This window comes from Corylus avellana, chromosome 11, assembly GCF_965113065.1.
Source record: "Corylus avellana chromosome 11, dhCorAvel1.hap1.2, whole genome shotgun sequence".
Taxonomy (NCBI): domain Eukaryota; kingdom Viridiplantae; phylum Streptophyta; class Magnoliopsida; order Fagales; family Betulaceae; genus Corylus; species Corylus avellana.
This window is the reverse complement of record NC_142500.1, coordinates 607,287-624,983: the sequence shown is the minus strand read 5'-3', so window position 1 is coordinate 624,983 and position 17,697 is coordinate 607,287. Positions and strand designations below refer to the sequence as shown.

At 34.9% G+C, this 17,697-nt stretch overlaps 3 protein-coding genes across 3 annotated transcripts; 2 read left to right on the top strand and 1 right to left on the bottom strand.

The window, feature by feature from the left end:
* The first annotated feature begins 962 nt into the window (after positions 1-962).
* LOC132166210 (auxin-binding protein ABP19a-like) lies at positions 963-1,806 on the top strand. Its single transcript, XM_059576991.2, has one exon. It carries the CDS (start codon positions 1,002-1,004, stop codon positions 1,632-1,634), a length of 633 nt encoding a protein of 210 aa, XP_059432974.1. The 5' UTR covers positions 963-1,001; the 3' UTR covers positions 1,635-1,806.
* Positions 1,807-6,908: 5,102 nt separating this feature from the next.
* Positions 6,909-10,689, top strand: LOC132165843 (MOB kinase activator-like 1A). Its single transcript, XM_059576524.2, has 7 exons — positions 6,909-7,151; positions 7,966-8,014; positions 8,120-8,228; positions 8,403-8,496; positions 9,211-9,344; positions 9,450-9,613; positions 10,489-10,689. The coding sequence occupies exons 1-7, from the start codon at positions 7,126-7,128 to the stop codon at positions 10,555-10,557; spliced, it is 645 nt and encodes a 214-aa protein (XP_059432507.1). The 5' UTR covers positions 6,909-7,125; the 3' UTR covers positions 10,558-10,689.
* A 1,715-nt stretch (positions 10,690-12,404) lies between these two features.
* LOC132166045 (O-fucosyltransferase family protein) lies at positions 12,405-17,106 on the bottom strand. The gene is made up of 9 exons (XM_059576794.2): positions 16,461-17,106; positions 16,014-16,151; positions 15,763-15,835; positions 15,582-15,652; positions 15,410-15,498; positions 14,886-15,018; positions 14,321-14,553; positions 13,139-13,615; positions 12,405-13,008 (listed from the first exon to the last, which is right to left on the bottom strand). The coding sequence occupies exons 1-9, from the start codon at positions 16,974-16,976 to the stop codon at positions 12,798-12,800; spliced, it is 1,941 nt and encodes a 646-aa protein (XP_059432777.2). The 5' UTR covers positions 16,977-17,106; the 3' UTR covers positions 12,405-12,797.
* Positions 17,107-17,697: the final 591 nt, after the last annotated feature.

Sequence of the window (17,697 nt, the reverse complement as noted above, 5' to 3'; positions counted from 1 at the left end):
TGATGGTATACTTGCTGCCAATATTGGCCACCCATTGCAAGAATTTCCAATCACTTCATTGATCGAATATTATTCCACATATGATTCATTGATCACTTCCATTACTAGCTACACGAGTAAGATGACATTTTTGGCCGCCTACCTACTTAGCCATGAAATGAGACTTTAGCAGCAAAATTCAGTCTAGACTTGACTATTGCATCGACATATATTAATCTATATGTGGCCACCAAATCTGACTCTAATTAATATAATCGGCACATGCGTTTTTTAATAAATGTTATCCAACTCTGTTAATATTATTAAAAAGCAGTTTCTCTCATAATCAAAAGACAGATAACAATTTTATAAACCCCAATTTGTGTTAAACATATTAAGTACTGAAATTCAAACCTTACTATGTTTGTTATGATATCATCATATTTGTTTCCTTCTAGTCCTGGTCTTTGACATTTGTTATCTCTTTACGTGTAAATTAATATAATTCTCTTTTTAAACACACACAAAAACAAAAAAGTGACGGCATGATTGATGGTCTAGATCATTTCTTATATCGGGAACATTGAATTATTGTCTTTATATTATTATTTTGTCTGGTAGATCAATTATAACATTAATATTCTGGTCCTGGTCTTTGACATTTGTTATCTCTTTAGGTGTAAATTAATATAATTCTCTTTTTAAACACATATAAAAACAAAAAAGTGACGGCATGATTGCTGGTCTAGATCATTTCTTATATCGGGAACATTGAATTTTTGTCTTTATATTATTATTTTGTCTGGTAGATCAATTATAACATTAATATTATAAATCAATAAAACAATATATATATATATATATATATATATATATATAGAAAGATCACACACGACGTCACGATTACAGCTCAATGTCTGTCGCTGAATATTTCTTCTTGCTGTTGCTTTAAGCGAAAACAATCGGGAGTAATATATATAGACCATAAAAGCTTAAACAAACTAACATGCACGATATTGCAGATGATATCTCCCATTATCTTCATCTTTTCTCTCCTCCTTTTCTCCTGCCATGCTGCTGTGCAGGACTTCTGTGTGGCCGACTTAACAGCTCCTGACACCCCCGCAGGCTACGCTTGCAAGAAGGCTGCAAATGTGACGGTGGATGACTTTGTTTTCTCCGGCCTAGGCGTTGCCGCAAACACCACAGGTACTTTTAATAAAGCGGCAGTCACTCCGGCATTTGTGGCGCAGTTTCCTGGTTTGAACGGGCTTGGGCTTTCTTTTGCTCGCCTGGACATGGAGCCTGGTGGAGTTGTGCCAATCCACACACATCCTGGAGCTTCAGAAGCCATACTTGTTTTGGAAGGGAAAATCATCGCTGGGTTTGTTTCCTCGGCTAATACAGTTTACTATAAAACTCTGAAGAAAGGTGATGTCATGATTTTCCCCCAAGGATTACTACACTTCCAAGTGAACGCCGGAGCAACTCCAGTCCAAGTATTTGTTAGCTTCAGTAGTGCAAATCCAGGTCTCCAGATTCTGGACTTATCTTTGTTTTCAAACGATTTTCCCTCTGAATTGATAGCAGCAACAGCTTTCCTTGACATTCCTCAGATTAAGAAGCTTAAGGCCTTTTTTGGTGGCACTGGTTAATTAATTAAGGTCTTAATTAATTTGGAGATCTGCGTACCATGAGTGGTCTTTGTAATTGTACGTACCTATTGCTTTACAAGTTTGACGTGTTTTGTGTTATTCCATATATGTGGAAGCTATTCCAAGAAATTAAAGCATCGATTAAATAATTAAATTTGCATATTTTTATTAAGCTCCGTTTATTTCGGCGTAACGTGATGTTTCTGAAAATATTTTTTGTATTTTTTGGTGTTTGGTGCAACGAAAAATAATAGTCAATGGAGCCTTAATTTTAAAATTTTCAAGAAAATCTTTCGATGGAAAACATTTTAGTTAAAAACAAACAGAGCCTTAATTTAAGCAGTACTCAAGACAAAACGACTTAAACGCTCTCTTCTCTCTCTCCTGAGAGAAGTCTCTCCTTTTTTTCTGCATTTTCCACCTCCTCGGTGAGGCTCTCCCTCCGCACAGTGCGGTTCTTTCCGGGGGAGGAGGGAGAGACTTTGCTCTCTCCTTCCTCCCTTCTTCCCCTCCACCTAGCGTGGCCATTTCCCTTCCCCCCTTCGTCGCCATTTCTTCTTTTTTTTCGCCTAAGCAGCGGTGTTGCTGTTCTGCCCCCTTCGGTCAACTCCGCCCCGCCTGGTCTGCCCCCTCTGGCCTCATTCCACCCCCTGCAGTTTCGCCGTTCTCAATTCTATGGTGGTTCTCAGCTCCGAAATTCTCCCAATCAGATTTGTCAACCTCCGTTCCTCCATAGCTCCAACGCGCCCCACCAAGGTCTTGCCCATCCTCCTAGCTTCCCGTCGAAGTCTTAATCGCCCTGTTCCAGCCACCACACGCCGCCGCGTGCACTTCGAGCTATTGCCAAAAGCTCTCCTGCCACCTTATGCTCTGTTCCAGCCGCTATTCAATGGGCTTTTTCCTGCTTCTTCTTCTTTTTTTTTCCATGTATTTTTATTTTTCTTGTATTTTGCAGCTCTTTTTGTTGTTGTTTGCTGCTTGTTGATTTTGTGGGTTGTTGTCTCCTTAGGTTTTGGTGTTTTGATCATTTCGTAGAGATTTTTGTAATCGAATTTGTGGTGGTTCCACTCTTTCTTGCAGTCCCTACATCAGACTATGACAGTACATTTTCGGCTTTAGCCTCTTCGCAGTAGTTGTTGCTGGTTCTAAATGGGGGTTAAGATAGGTTTGCCTTAATCTGTGCCCCTTTTGCTTTTGTAACCACCTTGTACGGCCCCTTGAGAGGACCGGGTCATTTATTTGTCCAATTTTCTAACTATTGTAATTATTTTGCGCTGTTTTAGTCTGTTTTGGGTCTGTTGTTGAGGAGCCCACCCCATTTTTCATTTTTAGGACCACTCACTTCTTCTTCTGTTTGGATTAGAAGTGGGAAGAATCCCTCCCTGTAACCCTTTCCTTATTTAATTAGAAAAAACAAAAAAAAACAAAAAACAAAACAAAAACAAAGCCTTAAGGTAAAAATTTTTATATATGATATTAGAATTAGAGATCATGAGTTTAAACCATGTTTCCGTCATTTTATTACTCCCTCTAAATTAAATAATTAAATTTACATATTCTTATTAATTAACTTTTTAAAATAAGCTGTGATTTAACATATAGCAAATCGACCTTAGTTCTTGTTTAATATGACATGATTTCCAATTAATTCCAAGTTGTCTCTGAATCCCTCCTAAGTTGAACAAATGTTTTAAACAGGGGAGGATATATAGGGCATCAATTCTAGCTATCATTGAAACACATCATTCCAACACCAAATTATGGGTGTCAATGCAGGCGGTTATTTAACCGCCCGCTAACCACTATAACCGCTAACCGTCTTAACCGCTATAACTGTCTAACGGTTAGCGTAACCGCTTTTTTATATAATATATTTTTATAATTATAATTATAATAATATTTATACATATAACATAATCAATCGATCATTAATAATAATTAAATCAAATTTTTGTTTTAGATAATTAAATCACAATTTGAGTATTAATATATTATCACTATAATTTATATGATTATATCACATGATCAATTGATCATTAAATTATTTGATTATATAATAACAAATTATACAAATATACTCATAAGTCATAAGTATGCAAGTTCATACTAATACAACAATGAACAATTAAGTATCTAGAGACTTAGTTCCAATGTATGTTATCAACTTCTAAGTCTATATATGTTATAAATTATAATTATACATTATACATATATGCAATTATGCATATTGAATAATATAGATGCATAAAATCAATACTTAATCATATGATTCAATGACAATTCAAATACTTTATTCAAGTTAATCAGATTATTAATGTACAATGATAATGTGATTCGTATAATATCAAATTAAGTAATTGACATTGGATTAAACAATATGTTACTTATAACCACAATTGAAGTATTAATGCATTGTCATTATAATTTTAGTAATTTATATATTATTATTATAATTGATATGATTATATCACATGATGAATTGATCATTAAATCATATAGATATATAATAACAAATAATACATATATAATATGACATAACTCATAAGTCATAAGTTTACAAGTTAATCATATGATTCATATTGTTCATGTACAATGATAATCACAATTGAATTAAACAATATGTTACTTATAGCCACAATTGAATTAAAGCATTATTAGATATTTTATACTTAGAAGACATATATCACACTATCTTAGATTCTTAGATCTAAGATAATTTTATTATATTAATATGAATTATGATTTGTGAGTTAATATGATCATATAATTTAAGTATGAGTGTATAACCATTAGATCATTATGAATTTAGGACTTAGGAGTTTGTCCATAGGATTTGCTAGATGACCAAATGAGAGTATGTTATGTACCAGGATTGATGAAGTTAATGTTTTATTTGTATCATTTAATATTTTATTTGAACTATATATATATATATATATATGTTGTGTTGAACATTTGTTTTATATGTTGTGTTTTTTTTTTTTTTTAAAAAAAAAAGTCCAATTTTGAAAAGGCGGTTATAGCGGGCGGTTACTCAACTTACTTGTTTTACTAACCACTAACCGACAATTAACCGCTAGGCATTTACGGTTGCGGTTAGTAAAATTTAATAACCGCTAAGGAGGTTACGATTAGCGATTTTTGCCAATAACCGCTAACCGTAACCGTATTGACACTCTTATATCAAATGAATTGGAATAAGAAAATGGGAGGATAGAGTATATATTCTAAGGCTACAAAACTTCCCCTTTCCCCTCTCCCCTCTCCCATATTGAATAAAAAAAAAGGCTACACAACTTTAAAACCATCATTTAAAGTAGATATTTTATTATTTTGACCCTTTCTAATCGCATTGGCAGAACCTTCGTTTCTGTGTGTTCAAGCAAAGGATTTTGCAACTTTAGACGACAGCACACCTTCTCTAAACGACTTCCCGTCTTCTAAATTCGTACCTGAAATGGGAGCCCTCTCCAATCTCCATAGCCCATCGCTGGGATCAGGCCGTGTTATTGGGCTTAGGCTTTGGGCTGGAAATGCGTGGCTCTTGCCTATGGGTTCACACCACACAATCACCCAATCACGGGGCCTTAGGAATTGAGGTATTAACTTATAAGGGATAAATTTCTCCACAAAACTCAATCAAAAGATTTTTTTTTTTTTTTTTTTTCAGCTCAATCTAATAAATTGACATATATTCATAATATATGTGATTCTCAAGTATATTTTTAATAAAACATATGATTTTTACATTAAGTTCAATTTTTTTTTTAAAAAAAAAAAAAACACTTTCTTCAATACAGATAACACAAGATTTTAAGCTCGTTGACCAAAATCATCGAACTTTTTTGTCTGAAATGCAAAATATATTGGTTAAGAAGGTGGATTTGGCGTAGGATTGGAGAGTAGGGTTTTTTTTGTTCTTTTCTTTAATGTGATCCCTTCCACTATTTAGATCGAAAAATAGAAAGACTCGCGAGAAGAAATTGTTTCAAGCGGCCCATTTGGCGATTAAATGCGCGGTAAGATTAGCTTTTTCTGCCAACTTTGATTGCCTTCCAATTTGTGAATGCCTTGAGAGAGACAGATTGATATCTCTGACTATCAGAACAATATGCCATTCTCCCATGATTAAAAAATTCCCTTCCAAAATGAGAGTTTGAGAACCCAAGCTAGCCAACTTGATTGGACCAAATTAATTAATAATAATAATTATAATAAATAATAATAACAACAACATACCCACTACAGCTAAGATGCGTATAAGTTTTGGTCCCACTCTCACATTAAAATCCCTGCATCCCTCCAACTAATGAGATGCTTAGAGGGTAAGATTCCTTGAAACTGTTGTTCCAAAAGTTGTCCTTTTTTCACTAATTTCCTTGTAATAATTCATGGTCTTATCCAAAATTCTAAATTCCTTATGCATACTCCTTGTTTAGCTTGAAGATCGAGCTCACCTCTCAAGTCACAATCAATCAATGTTGCACTAAGTATCAAATTATGCATCTCTTGCAATATATGCAATTTCTTTTTCTTTTTCTTTTTCTTTTTTAATAAAAAGGATTAAACACATAATTAGTACAGGTGATCGGACATTATATATATATACTTGGGTTTTTCTTAATGTTTTTGTTTTGAGAATAGAAAAAAAAAATAGAGAAGAAAAATATTTTAACAAACAGATTTTAGATTTTTTTTTTATTTTTTATCAATTATGTATTTATCCCTGTAAATAAATAATTGTTAATTCATTCTAAAATTCATATAATTTTTTTGATCAAAAGTAAATCTCATGTATCAATTATGTATTTACCCCTTTAAATAAATAATTATTTAGGGAATTAATGTTTCACCATCAACAAATACAATATATATATATAAAAAAAAAAAAAAAAAGTAATGTTATATGCTATATTTTTATCTTATAATGCTGACATAATAGTCTTAATTTTTTTTTAATAAATATTAATTTAAAAAATAATTAAAATTGCATCAATATTATAGAATAATTGTGAAATAAAAATATAATTTATTTAAAATAAAAAATAGAGGAAGATATGTATGTGTACGTAGGGAACAGAAATAATTGGATTATTGGAGTCAAGAGGGGATATCTACAAGTCTACAACAACTACATGAGGTGGAATATTTGGAAGGACAGGGACAAAACAGTAAAAATAACAAGTCAGGAGATAACAAATCAGCCAGGTGAACAGGTTGGCAAATGGAAAACAAAAGGAAGGGGAGCTTGGCTGGCTCTGAGCGAGAGAGAGAGAGAGAGAGAGAGGTCTCTCTCTCTGCTTGACATCTCTCATGCCAGTCTGTCATATCTCTCTCTCTCTCTATAAAATTGGCTTTCTCTCTCTAGATATGTATTTAGTATATAGACATTATGGAAAGCCTCTATATATATGCACATACATATTCTTCTATATATCTACGTTTGGTCCTGCTTTCTGGCTCTTGAATTTTAGAGAGAGACGGCAACACCATGAGTCTCTTCGGCCTTGGAAGCAGGTATCTTTTAGCTTATTATAGCATTTTTCATTCAACTCTTTTTATGTTTTCCTTAAATAGAGTTTTTCTATTTCATGTTTCATTTGGGACATGCATTTCGACTTTGTCATGAGTTACTACTATGTTGCGTGATTGCGTGACCGTCCGAAGACAATCCCAGATTTTGTTTGAGGAAAAGCATCATGGGTTTTGCTTTGATTATAGAAATCAGAATGTTTGTAAGTTTTTTTTTTTAATTGTTGCTGTGGATGAGGTAGAATCTGTAAACTTCGATGATTCGTATATGACATGTTTCTTGAGGTGTGAATTGTTTCTGTAACGAATGTAAAGCTCCAATCTTTGCTGGTGTTGCTGAGGTTTGTGGACAGCTTAGGAAAATTCTAGCCGTTTTCTTGAGTGTCTTGGTAGATTTCAGATTATTTAACAAAAAGAAAATCGCGAATCATGTATATATATATATATTTTGGTCATCTTGAGATTATGATGTCATTAGCTGCTGCAGTCTGCAGATGATGTTAGGGATTAACTTCGACATTTAGTACAGCAATAGATGCATTAGAGTTGTACATCAGATTGCGTGAACTTGCTGCTTTGGATGATATCATTGTCTTTATATAGGGAATTTCTGCTGCTAATCTTTGAGATTGTGTTTCATATGATTATTCTTCTCGCGGATAGCTTGCCTGTGAAATCACTTTTTCGTTATATATATGCATAGTACTTTTATTTAACTTTAGAAGGTTTTTTTTTTTTTTCTCTTCTTCGTTTTTTGCTATCTGAATTACTACGTATCATCGAACTTTGATTTATGCAGAAACCAGAAAACATTCCGTCCTAAAAAGAATGCTCCCTCTGGAAGTAAGGTAGGTGTTCTTCTTTCTGGTTATGTAGATTTATTTATAATCTTTCTGTTGAGAATTTGCCTATTTTCTTGGCCTTATGCAATGTATCTGTTTAACAAAATAAAGGGTGCTCAACTTCAAAAACATATTGATGCTACCTTGGGTAGTGGGAATTTGAGGGAAGCCGTACGACTGCCTCCTGGAGAAGATATTAATGAGTGGTTGGCTGTAAACAGTAAGTGTAATGGAATGCACATATAGGATTATATAGACTCTGTTTGTGTGTGTGCGTGTAGACATAGATAGGAATTTGTTGAAAGATGGCTTCTGCAAGTTTTCTTTCTTTCATTATCTTTTTGAGACAAATTTTCATTTGAGTTCTACTAATTCCTGTTCTCTTGTGTTACAGCGGTGGACTTCTTTAACCAAGTGAACATTCTGCATGGTACTCTGACTGAATTCTGTACTCCAGTCAACTGTCCAACAATGACTGCAGGACCAAAGTATTTTTCTTGAGCCTTTAACCAAATTCTCTTCCTGATTTTAGTTGTGTAATTTTGATGCTTTATTGTGTTGTCAAGGTCCCTCGATAATACTTTTTGGTTTACTCTATGTACGAATCAGCTTTTGTATTTGCATGTCAGGGAGAAACTAATATGTGAACGGCCTTTAAAGCTCATGTCTTGATCAATTTAGTAATATAAGCTATTCACTATCAAGCTTAATATACCACTCTGTATATTACTTGCCAGATTTAGATGTATAACTTAGTTCCTGCAAGATTTCTTGACCATCTTGGCATGAAATGTTTTAGGTCCATCAAATATACCCATGTTCAGACACTAAAAGAGTCATAAAGTGGATATAGGAGGTATATGCAGGCTGATTGCAGAGCACAAAATATGCTGGTGTATGCTGGTGCCCATCAAATATACTTTTATCGAATTAAAACAGAAAGTGGAGGTTTATTGGACAAATCAGAAGTTGTCAGGAGGACTGGCCAAAGAAAGAAGCATTTTTGAAAGCTGAAATGGATTTTCTTTTGGCTTATAGTTCAAATTTGAAAGAGAAAATTTCTTTGTTTCCTTGATAAGATACTTTTAATTAAGCATGTCGTTATCATTTTCTCCACCTCTACTGATAAGTTGGAACTTGGAAGTCCTTCTTCCTGCATATATTAATGATGCAAGTACTCATTTCGGTTATACTTTCCACAGATATGAATATAGATGGGCGGATGGGGTTACTATTAAAAAACCATTAGAGGTGTCTGCCCCAAAATATGTCGAGTATTTGATGGATTGGATTGAAGCTCAGCTAGATGATGAATCAATTTTTCCTCAAAAAATAGGTGAGTGAAGTTCTAGTGGTGCGCTCTTTTGATCTTGGCACTATGTTTTATTTGAGTTATTCTGTACCACAGGGAATCAATCTATTTATATGTTATTTGCTACAGGGGCACCCTTCCCATCCAATTTCCATGAAGTTGTCAAGACAATTTTTAAGCGATTGTTCCGTGTATATGCGCACATCTATCACACACATTTTCAGAAGATTGTGAGTTTGAAGGAAGAAGCTCATCTCAACACTTGCTTCAAACACTTTGTTCTCTTTACATGGGTAAGTTTATGGTGTCAAGACTGTTGACTTCTTATGAAATTTGCTTATCTTAGTTTGAAACATGTGGCCTACAGGAAAATGGGGAATTTACTTTCTTTCCATCGCAACTAATTAGTATTTGTTTATGAGGGCAGATGCCATCTCTAGTAATACACATGATCCTTCTCCTTGTCTTTTCATATCTGCATCCGACACCAAATTTTAAAGCTTGGAACCAACAACTTAAGGGGTTAGAGTTTGTGTAACACCCCAATCCCATACTGAAGAAATGAATATAAACCACATAGAGTAGGTGGATTATTAAAGCACTCATGAATGTTAAGTCCTACACTACTTCTTTACTAAGTGATACTGGACTTTATAAGTGATTTTAGGGAACTTCAATTTCAACTTGACTAGTCATTTTAAAATGATAGCGCATACGTGCCTAGTGTTTTTCTTAGTTTATAACAAATAGTATCAGAGTCATCTAATATACTAGAGCACCGCATGACGTGTTCCTGACGAGAGGGTATGAGGAATTTAAGGGAAATTAAGAGATGGTGACACCTTAGTCCCATATTAAGAAGATGAATAGCTCACATAAAGTGCGTAGATTATGAAGGCATTTATAAGTGCTAAGTCCTACATTAGTTGATTACTAGGTGAGATTGAGCTTTATAAATGATTTCGGGAAGCTCTAATTGTAACTTGATTAGTCATTTTTTAGTGATAGCGCAGATGTAACTTGCATTTTTCCTGAATCGTTACAGTTTTGCTGAGACAACCATGTATTCATTTCTTCATAATTTTTCTTATAATTCTTTTGTTCAAAATTGACAGTCGGATGCTTTGCATTTCTGTTGTATTCCTTATAGCTTTTGGATTGGCTGCAGGAATTCCGCTTGATCGACAAAGGGGAGCTTGCACCTTTGTATGACCTTGTTGAGTCTATTCTACAGTGATCCGTCTTCTTTTTGTTTGATTTTCTTTTTTCCCTTTGTTTGAGTGTCTAGCTAGGTACATATTTTGGTGACTTTCTAATATGCATATAATTTTGTGGAATGAGATGCCTTCTTTTAGGACCCCTTCTTTTATTTATTTCTTGCGTATTGAATGGTTGAAAATTAATTTAATATGAATTTTTTCACCGGATGCCAGCCAAATTCATAATAACTCAAGCTGTATGTGGTCAATTTACACACAAAAAAATAAAAAAGCTGTATTTGATCTCTGTTTCCATTTCTTACTCCTTAAATATACTCTCTTTAAACTATTATTATTACTCAATTGTCAATGTTTCCTCTAAACTATAAACAATGGTCAATGTCCTCATGCCAGCAACAAGACTAAAATAACCACAAAAATTTATCAATAAGACAAAGGGAGTGGCTTGGTTTTTCCTTTTTTTTTTTTTTTTTTTTTTTAAGAAAAAATAATTTCAAAAAAAATAAAATTACACGGGTATTTTTGTATATATGGAGCATTACTCCTTCACTTTCCCTTAAATATATTACTAGTTAAGAGTTTTATGGCCAGAGGAAGTTGGACTTTTTTTTTTTGGTTAAATACCTGGGCTCAGAAGAATCATGAGAAAATGTCAATGTTAAGGTAAATGGAAGAAATAACCTTTTTTTTTTTCTTTTTATATTTTCCCTCGAAAGGTTCGTCCTCATTGTAGAATTAAATTTCTCACAAAAAAGTTACAAAAACAAGAACCTTTATAATTTGACTCTTAACTCTTTAGGCCAAGTATCTATCTTTACTAGGAAAAAAAAATGTTAATTAAATAATGTTACATACTTAACTTTTGTCTCACTTATAAAAAAATTTAAAGGGTGATCAACACTGCTATATCAATTGTATGAAAGTGAGATGAGAGTCGAGTATTTATAATTACTACTGATGGTAACTTCTTCAACCTAGCTCTTTTTTTATTCTTCTCTTAAAAGAACGTGTAAATGAATTAAAAAAACAAAAAAAAAGTAAAATTCTTCTAGAAAAATAAATCATATTTAATGAACACGCCATAATAGTTTTTGTCATTTTTCTTTTCGTTCCGATTAACAAATTTAACTAGTCTCACATTTTGTCACAAGGCAAATTTTATAATTAAAACATGTAATTATTAATGAGAAAAAATTGGTCTAACACGAACGCAAAGTAAACCTCAGACTATTTTCACTTTGCTATGTAGACTACAAGTCCTATATATGCTATAAAATTTTATTTATTCCGACTCATCTTTTCGAGTTAATGTTTTTTGCATTAAAAATGTGAGGATATCATTATAGAAATTTTTTTTTTAGAACTACCCTAAACAATTAAATTTACCTTACAAATCCGATATGCTAAATAGTTAAATTTACTTGTCAAATTTTATTACTTAATTTTTTTACCCATGTTGTGCCACGTGGCGTTCATGTGGACTATCACATTTCCTTCTTTCAAAATCACACCATCATAACATCTTGGTGATGCATGTCTAGCCTGGATATCAAGTGATTCAAGTGCTCCCCTTTGTTTTAATAGTTCATATTGAAGCATAGTGAAGCTGAAATATACCATAAGGATAGCATAAAATATCTAGAACTCCAATACTTCCACTCGGATTTCTTGGTATCACTATGCTTGTTGCATATATTTACAAGAAAGTTTGAATTGTTCAAGAAGTAGATTATAATTACCACACCATTTATTCCCTTCAAGCATCATGTACTGACAGCAGATAATTATCAACAACAGTGTCATAAGTCTGCATATTTAACAGCCATAAGTGACAATAAGCAAAGCAGTTTGAAAGAGCATGACAATCTTTGAAATCACAACTTTCGTACTATTGACATCTTGAAACAATACAATCCCTTTGGCATTATCTCTTGTGTCCCAATGGTTATTCATACTACAAAATTGGAGTACACACATTCAAACCCCTCCCCCCTAACCCGCGACCCCTCCTCAACTGATGCCCTACCAGAAAAGAAGAAAAAAAATTACAATTACGGTTTGATGTATGTAGCTTTGCAGGGAGAAATTTGAATTCATGGTATGAATGTTTTCTTTTCTGTTGTATCTCTTGAGAGTGGTAAGACTGAGCAGTCCGCAGGCACCTTAAATTAGTCGGCCGCGATCATGACTTCATTGTTTTGGTTCCATACTAACCCAAGGAAATTTTTTCACCTATAAGCAGGAGCATTTCTTTCTATCAACATGTTTTGTCATTCTTTCTTGTTTCACAAATACATCCTGGAAGGGGATTCGCATAAAAACTTTCCTCCAGCTTGGGAAACTCCCCAGGCTCTCTTAGATATGGAGCTCCAACACGGTCTTCGTGAAGCTTTTTCACTTTGGAACTAAATGTCTTCCAGGAGATTTTTCCTTCATCAAGCTTATCAACAAGGTTTACAAAATTCATCCTAAATGAACAAAATGGAAATTATCATACAACTGCAATTTCGATGTGGAAAAATCAATACAGAAATTGAATGAAAACCACCAAATCAGACATCTTAACAGAATTCAATAGGAAATAGTTTAGAGGATTACTTGTCAGGATTGATGGTCTTCTTGAAGTTCTCAAAGCGCCTATGACCTTGAACTGCCTTTGCCATATTGCCGTCATAAGTATAAACAAAGACGTCACTCTGAAGGGCAACAACATAGTCTATTCCAGCCAACATGTTCTGATGTTTCTTGAAAGGCCTCAACTCTTCTTCTGTAGAGAGAGTGGAATGGGAGAAGATGTTGGGGAAGCTATCCTTAAGGTATTGCATAGTTCTATTACCATAAGCTTCACCAGCTACTAAGTAAATCCTGGTGCTGGATGGAAAACCAAGCCCTCTGAGCAGAAGGCCTGTTTCCCTAGGGGTCAATGGGCAGCCTCCAAGCAACCTTCTTTCTGCCCCATTAATCTCTTTCTCCTTCCAGTGGCTGACTTCATACCGCATATTTCGTAGCTCATCATCTTCTTCTGCAGTCAAATTATGACTGCAGCCTGTAAATGCAAGCATATCTTTCTCATACCTGTTATATAAAGAAATAAGTTTGATTCATTAAAGGGGTTGGGGACAAGATAATGTAAACTTACCTAAATTAACCCAACTTTATCACAGCAATAAAACATTTTTAATCCCGGTACAAAGGTTAACAAAAAAGCAGGCCTTGGAAATTGAGCCAAGCACAAGCAAAAGTTTGTCCAGCCTGAGCATTAATCCACAGAAAATCACCATATAATCAGGAATCCCATAAGTCCATTTAGGACTCCCTTTTTTTTATAGCCCATTCCAGGGAGCAGTGATTTATAAAACCATCTGTTCCATAAAACCCAAAATCGCATAATGGAAGGTTAAGCACATCATTTTAAAATGATGCCTATGAGATTAGGGACAAGATAAATTTCACACTGATGCCATGGATTCCTACAATAATTGGATATGAGCAAATAACTTTGATGTTTATACCCATTTATTCTCCATTATCTATAAATCAAAATGGTAGAGAAGTCTATGAGCAGAATATAAAAGTTTAAACTTCAAGAGGAAGTTCAATATCAAATTTTAACGGGGAAATAGAAACAATAAACAAACAAACCGAAGAAAGCAAAGCCAAATGATTAAATCAGCGCATGTTTTATCAGCAGAAGATGAATTATGCCAAACACACCCAGAAGAAACAGGGAAAAAAAAACTAGTCTCAATATTTGTAAGATATATAACTGTCAAAACTTGCCTCAAATGGAGAGCAAGGTAAGGACTTCCATTCTGTCGCATTCTAGAAACCAATGTGTTGCCATGCGCTTCTATTGGAGCTGAATATTTCAATGCCTTATAATTGGCACGGCACCTCAGTTTTTGTATGGAACTTGGGATATCGTTGTTGGCAAGCCGAGAATCAGTATGAGTGAAATAGATCACTTTGTGCCGCTTCAAAAGAGGGAGGACCTCAGTCTTATAATAGGTAACCTGAAAAAAAAAATGATAAATAACTGACTGTTATCAATCTAGAGACTAGAACTGGTAATAATAAAATGAGATGCAAAGCATGGGATGTTCGAATTGTGTTGAAGCATATGGCTCATTCATGCATATCGTGTAACATACCAGAGTATCCTAATATCTGACAAGTGAATCTTTTTCATGATACTTATATGCCAAAAGGACCTGACACATCGCTTATAGCCATATCACTTATTGTGTGTGGAGAAAATACTGTCCTGCCTTTGGGGGACAGCCTCATATTATATTCCATTACACATTAAAGAACGAGTGATTCAAGATAGACAAGTTTGTTTGACCTTGGACCAAGATATTGGTGTTTTGTTGAAAGGCTCAAGTACAGCATATGCAGGTGGCAACGTCTCTACTATGTGAATATCATCCTTCAGGGTTTCAATGAAGTGTTGCCAATCAAACAGATCTTTAAAGCCACTGCAAATATACATATATGAAATCAGTTAGCTCAAAGTATACAAATGGCAAGATATCATATAAATTTTAAGAAGCACAACAATAACCCTTCTTGTAGTAGTGGGTAGTAAGGCATCTTCTCTTCAAGGGACAAGAGATGAAAAGCAGTGTATCAAGGGCTTCCTCTGGGGATGCATAATTCTAACATTTACCAGAGAATACAGTGCTTACATTTTTAAATCATCAGGAATTCTTTTCCAAGAGCCACGCAAAAGGCAGGCTCAAAGATGTCATTTATTTATTTCTTTCTTAGGAAATGAAAGAGAAAAAACAATAAATTTTTCAGTGTTATATAGTGAATCCTTTCAATATATAACCGATACCAATAGTAAAAGTACAAAAACAAACCAACCTCTCATCAGCCCAGAAGGAGGCGTGATCAAGCGAAGGCAGGACAAGTGATGCCTTCATAACCTTAGCAACAGCAACCATATCACAAATCTGCACTCTAAAATTTTGATACATCAGACTGGTTGAAATTAACAGAAGTCTTCAGAAACAATAAAAACACACAATATCCAGACCCCAAATCTCATCTGATTCAAGCCGCCGTTGGCATTTACAATAAGGTAGCCATTTGTCATTGCATCTGGCCCTGTCAAAAGAAGCAAAAGCTGGGAAGTAAGAGAAAGCAATAACCATGGAATCACAAAAAACACAACGCAAACACATGAAAGATAAAAGAAAGAAAGATGCATATCATACTTTTGTGACTTCTTGGCCGGTTGATGCACTGGGTGAAATTCCCACTATGGGGTGGCGACCAGATACTTGAGTACTGAACAAGAAGTATAGACACGAGAAGCAATTAACATACTCTTCGAGAGGCATTATCCACCGTTTTGTTCTCAAGATAACCAATTTTTAGAATATTGTTTTCCAATTTTTTGACTTTGTGAGAAACAACCAGAGCCAAGTGATTAAATAGTACGCTTAAATATAGACTAGAAACTTACTTCAGCCACGCCGTTTTGGCTGCTAACTACACCCGAGGCAACCATTTTTAAAGTCCGTTCGACATCATTTCCTCCCTCCCTATATTCACGAGGTCTCCGATCCCTTAGATTTAGATCAGTGATGGGGTCAGTTGAATCCTATTTAAAAAGATTGAACATTTTAGGTGAGATTAAGCATGCATCCAAAAAAAAATGACATGCAAGAGCACACAGAAACGCAGACAAAAGAGTCAGCCATGTCATCAAATGTCTAGCAATCAAGTAAAGGAAGTTAAGTTGTATCAAATATGAGAACCGAGAAAGAACCCAATAATCGCAAGATTAATGTAACAGACGCAAACAAATAAATAAACATAGCATTGCATATATAACGCCACGTGATTTTCCAATTGGCAAAGAGAAACAACATCGATATATACAAACACAAATAGGACAACTTGAGCCAACCTGATTGAACCCAGCTCTTTCAATGGCAGATCCAAACCAGCCAGTAGCACATATCTTTAGAAGGCCCAGAAACAGGCACATCCCACAGAACAGCAAGAACATCAAATGACCCAGCTTCTTCCTCTCCCTCAACCCAAACTCCACCACCACAGATCCGATAGGCTTCTTCAGCAAGCCCCTGACCACACCCCCATGAATCCTCTGGCTCACATGGTGGCTTTGCTTCAAGACTGACTCAATCCCATCAAGGCAAACCGAGTTGGTGCCCATTTCGGATCTGGGTGAGTTGAGGAGGAGGTCAATTTCATGGTGGGTGCTGAAACTGGTTCCATGACTGCTGTGGCTGTCGCTGTTAATGTTGTCACTGTTGTTGTTGTTGCTGATGTGGGTGCTGTTGTTGGTGATGTTGCGCTTGAATGAGTGCGCTCGACGAGTCATTGGACCCGAGAAGCGAGGGCTACTGACTCGCTGGGAGATGCCATCGCTGGTGTTATGGTGGTGGTGATGATGACCCATCCCCTCCCTCTGTGCATGTGTGTCTGCGAAAGCGATGTTGTTAGTGGTTGGATTGGAATGAGATCGCCATTAACGACCACTCCAGAGAGAGACACAGAGAGAGAGAGAGAGAGAGAGAGGGAACAAATTGAACAATGAAATATACGCTCCCACTGCTTCAGAAACTACCTATTAAAAGGATCAAAAGTTGTTGTTAAGACGACATTTGGTATTTTCGTGACGCAACTTTCGCCCTAGTAAATTCGTTTGGTAACGAAGCATAAATCGTTGAAGACATAATACTGTTAAATCGACTTTAGTGTTTGTTAAGGCGGAGATCTCTGTCTTACTGTTACAGAAGGTATATTTCACACGTGATTATCGTATTTACAAGAGCTGAGGGATCAATTAATTAAACTGACAAGAGTGGAGTACTAAATCATAAATCTGTAATTGATTTCTGTGTTAATAAATCTTTTCACCGGCTGCTTATTTTGTTAATGCATTTTTATGGTGCTCTTTGTTTTTAACTCTATATTTTTTATATTTTAAGTTTTTTTTTAACATATTCACACAAGAGAGGGATTTGAACTAGTAACTTTCATTTCATAAGGCACAAGAGAGAGAAAAGAAATTCGAACTAGTGACCTCCGCTTCATGAAACGTTTCAAGTCTCCAACCATTGATACTACTTAACTTATCTTAAAAGATTAAGAAAAGAAAAAACTAGATTTAAGCCGTA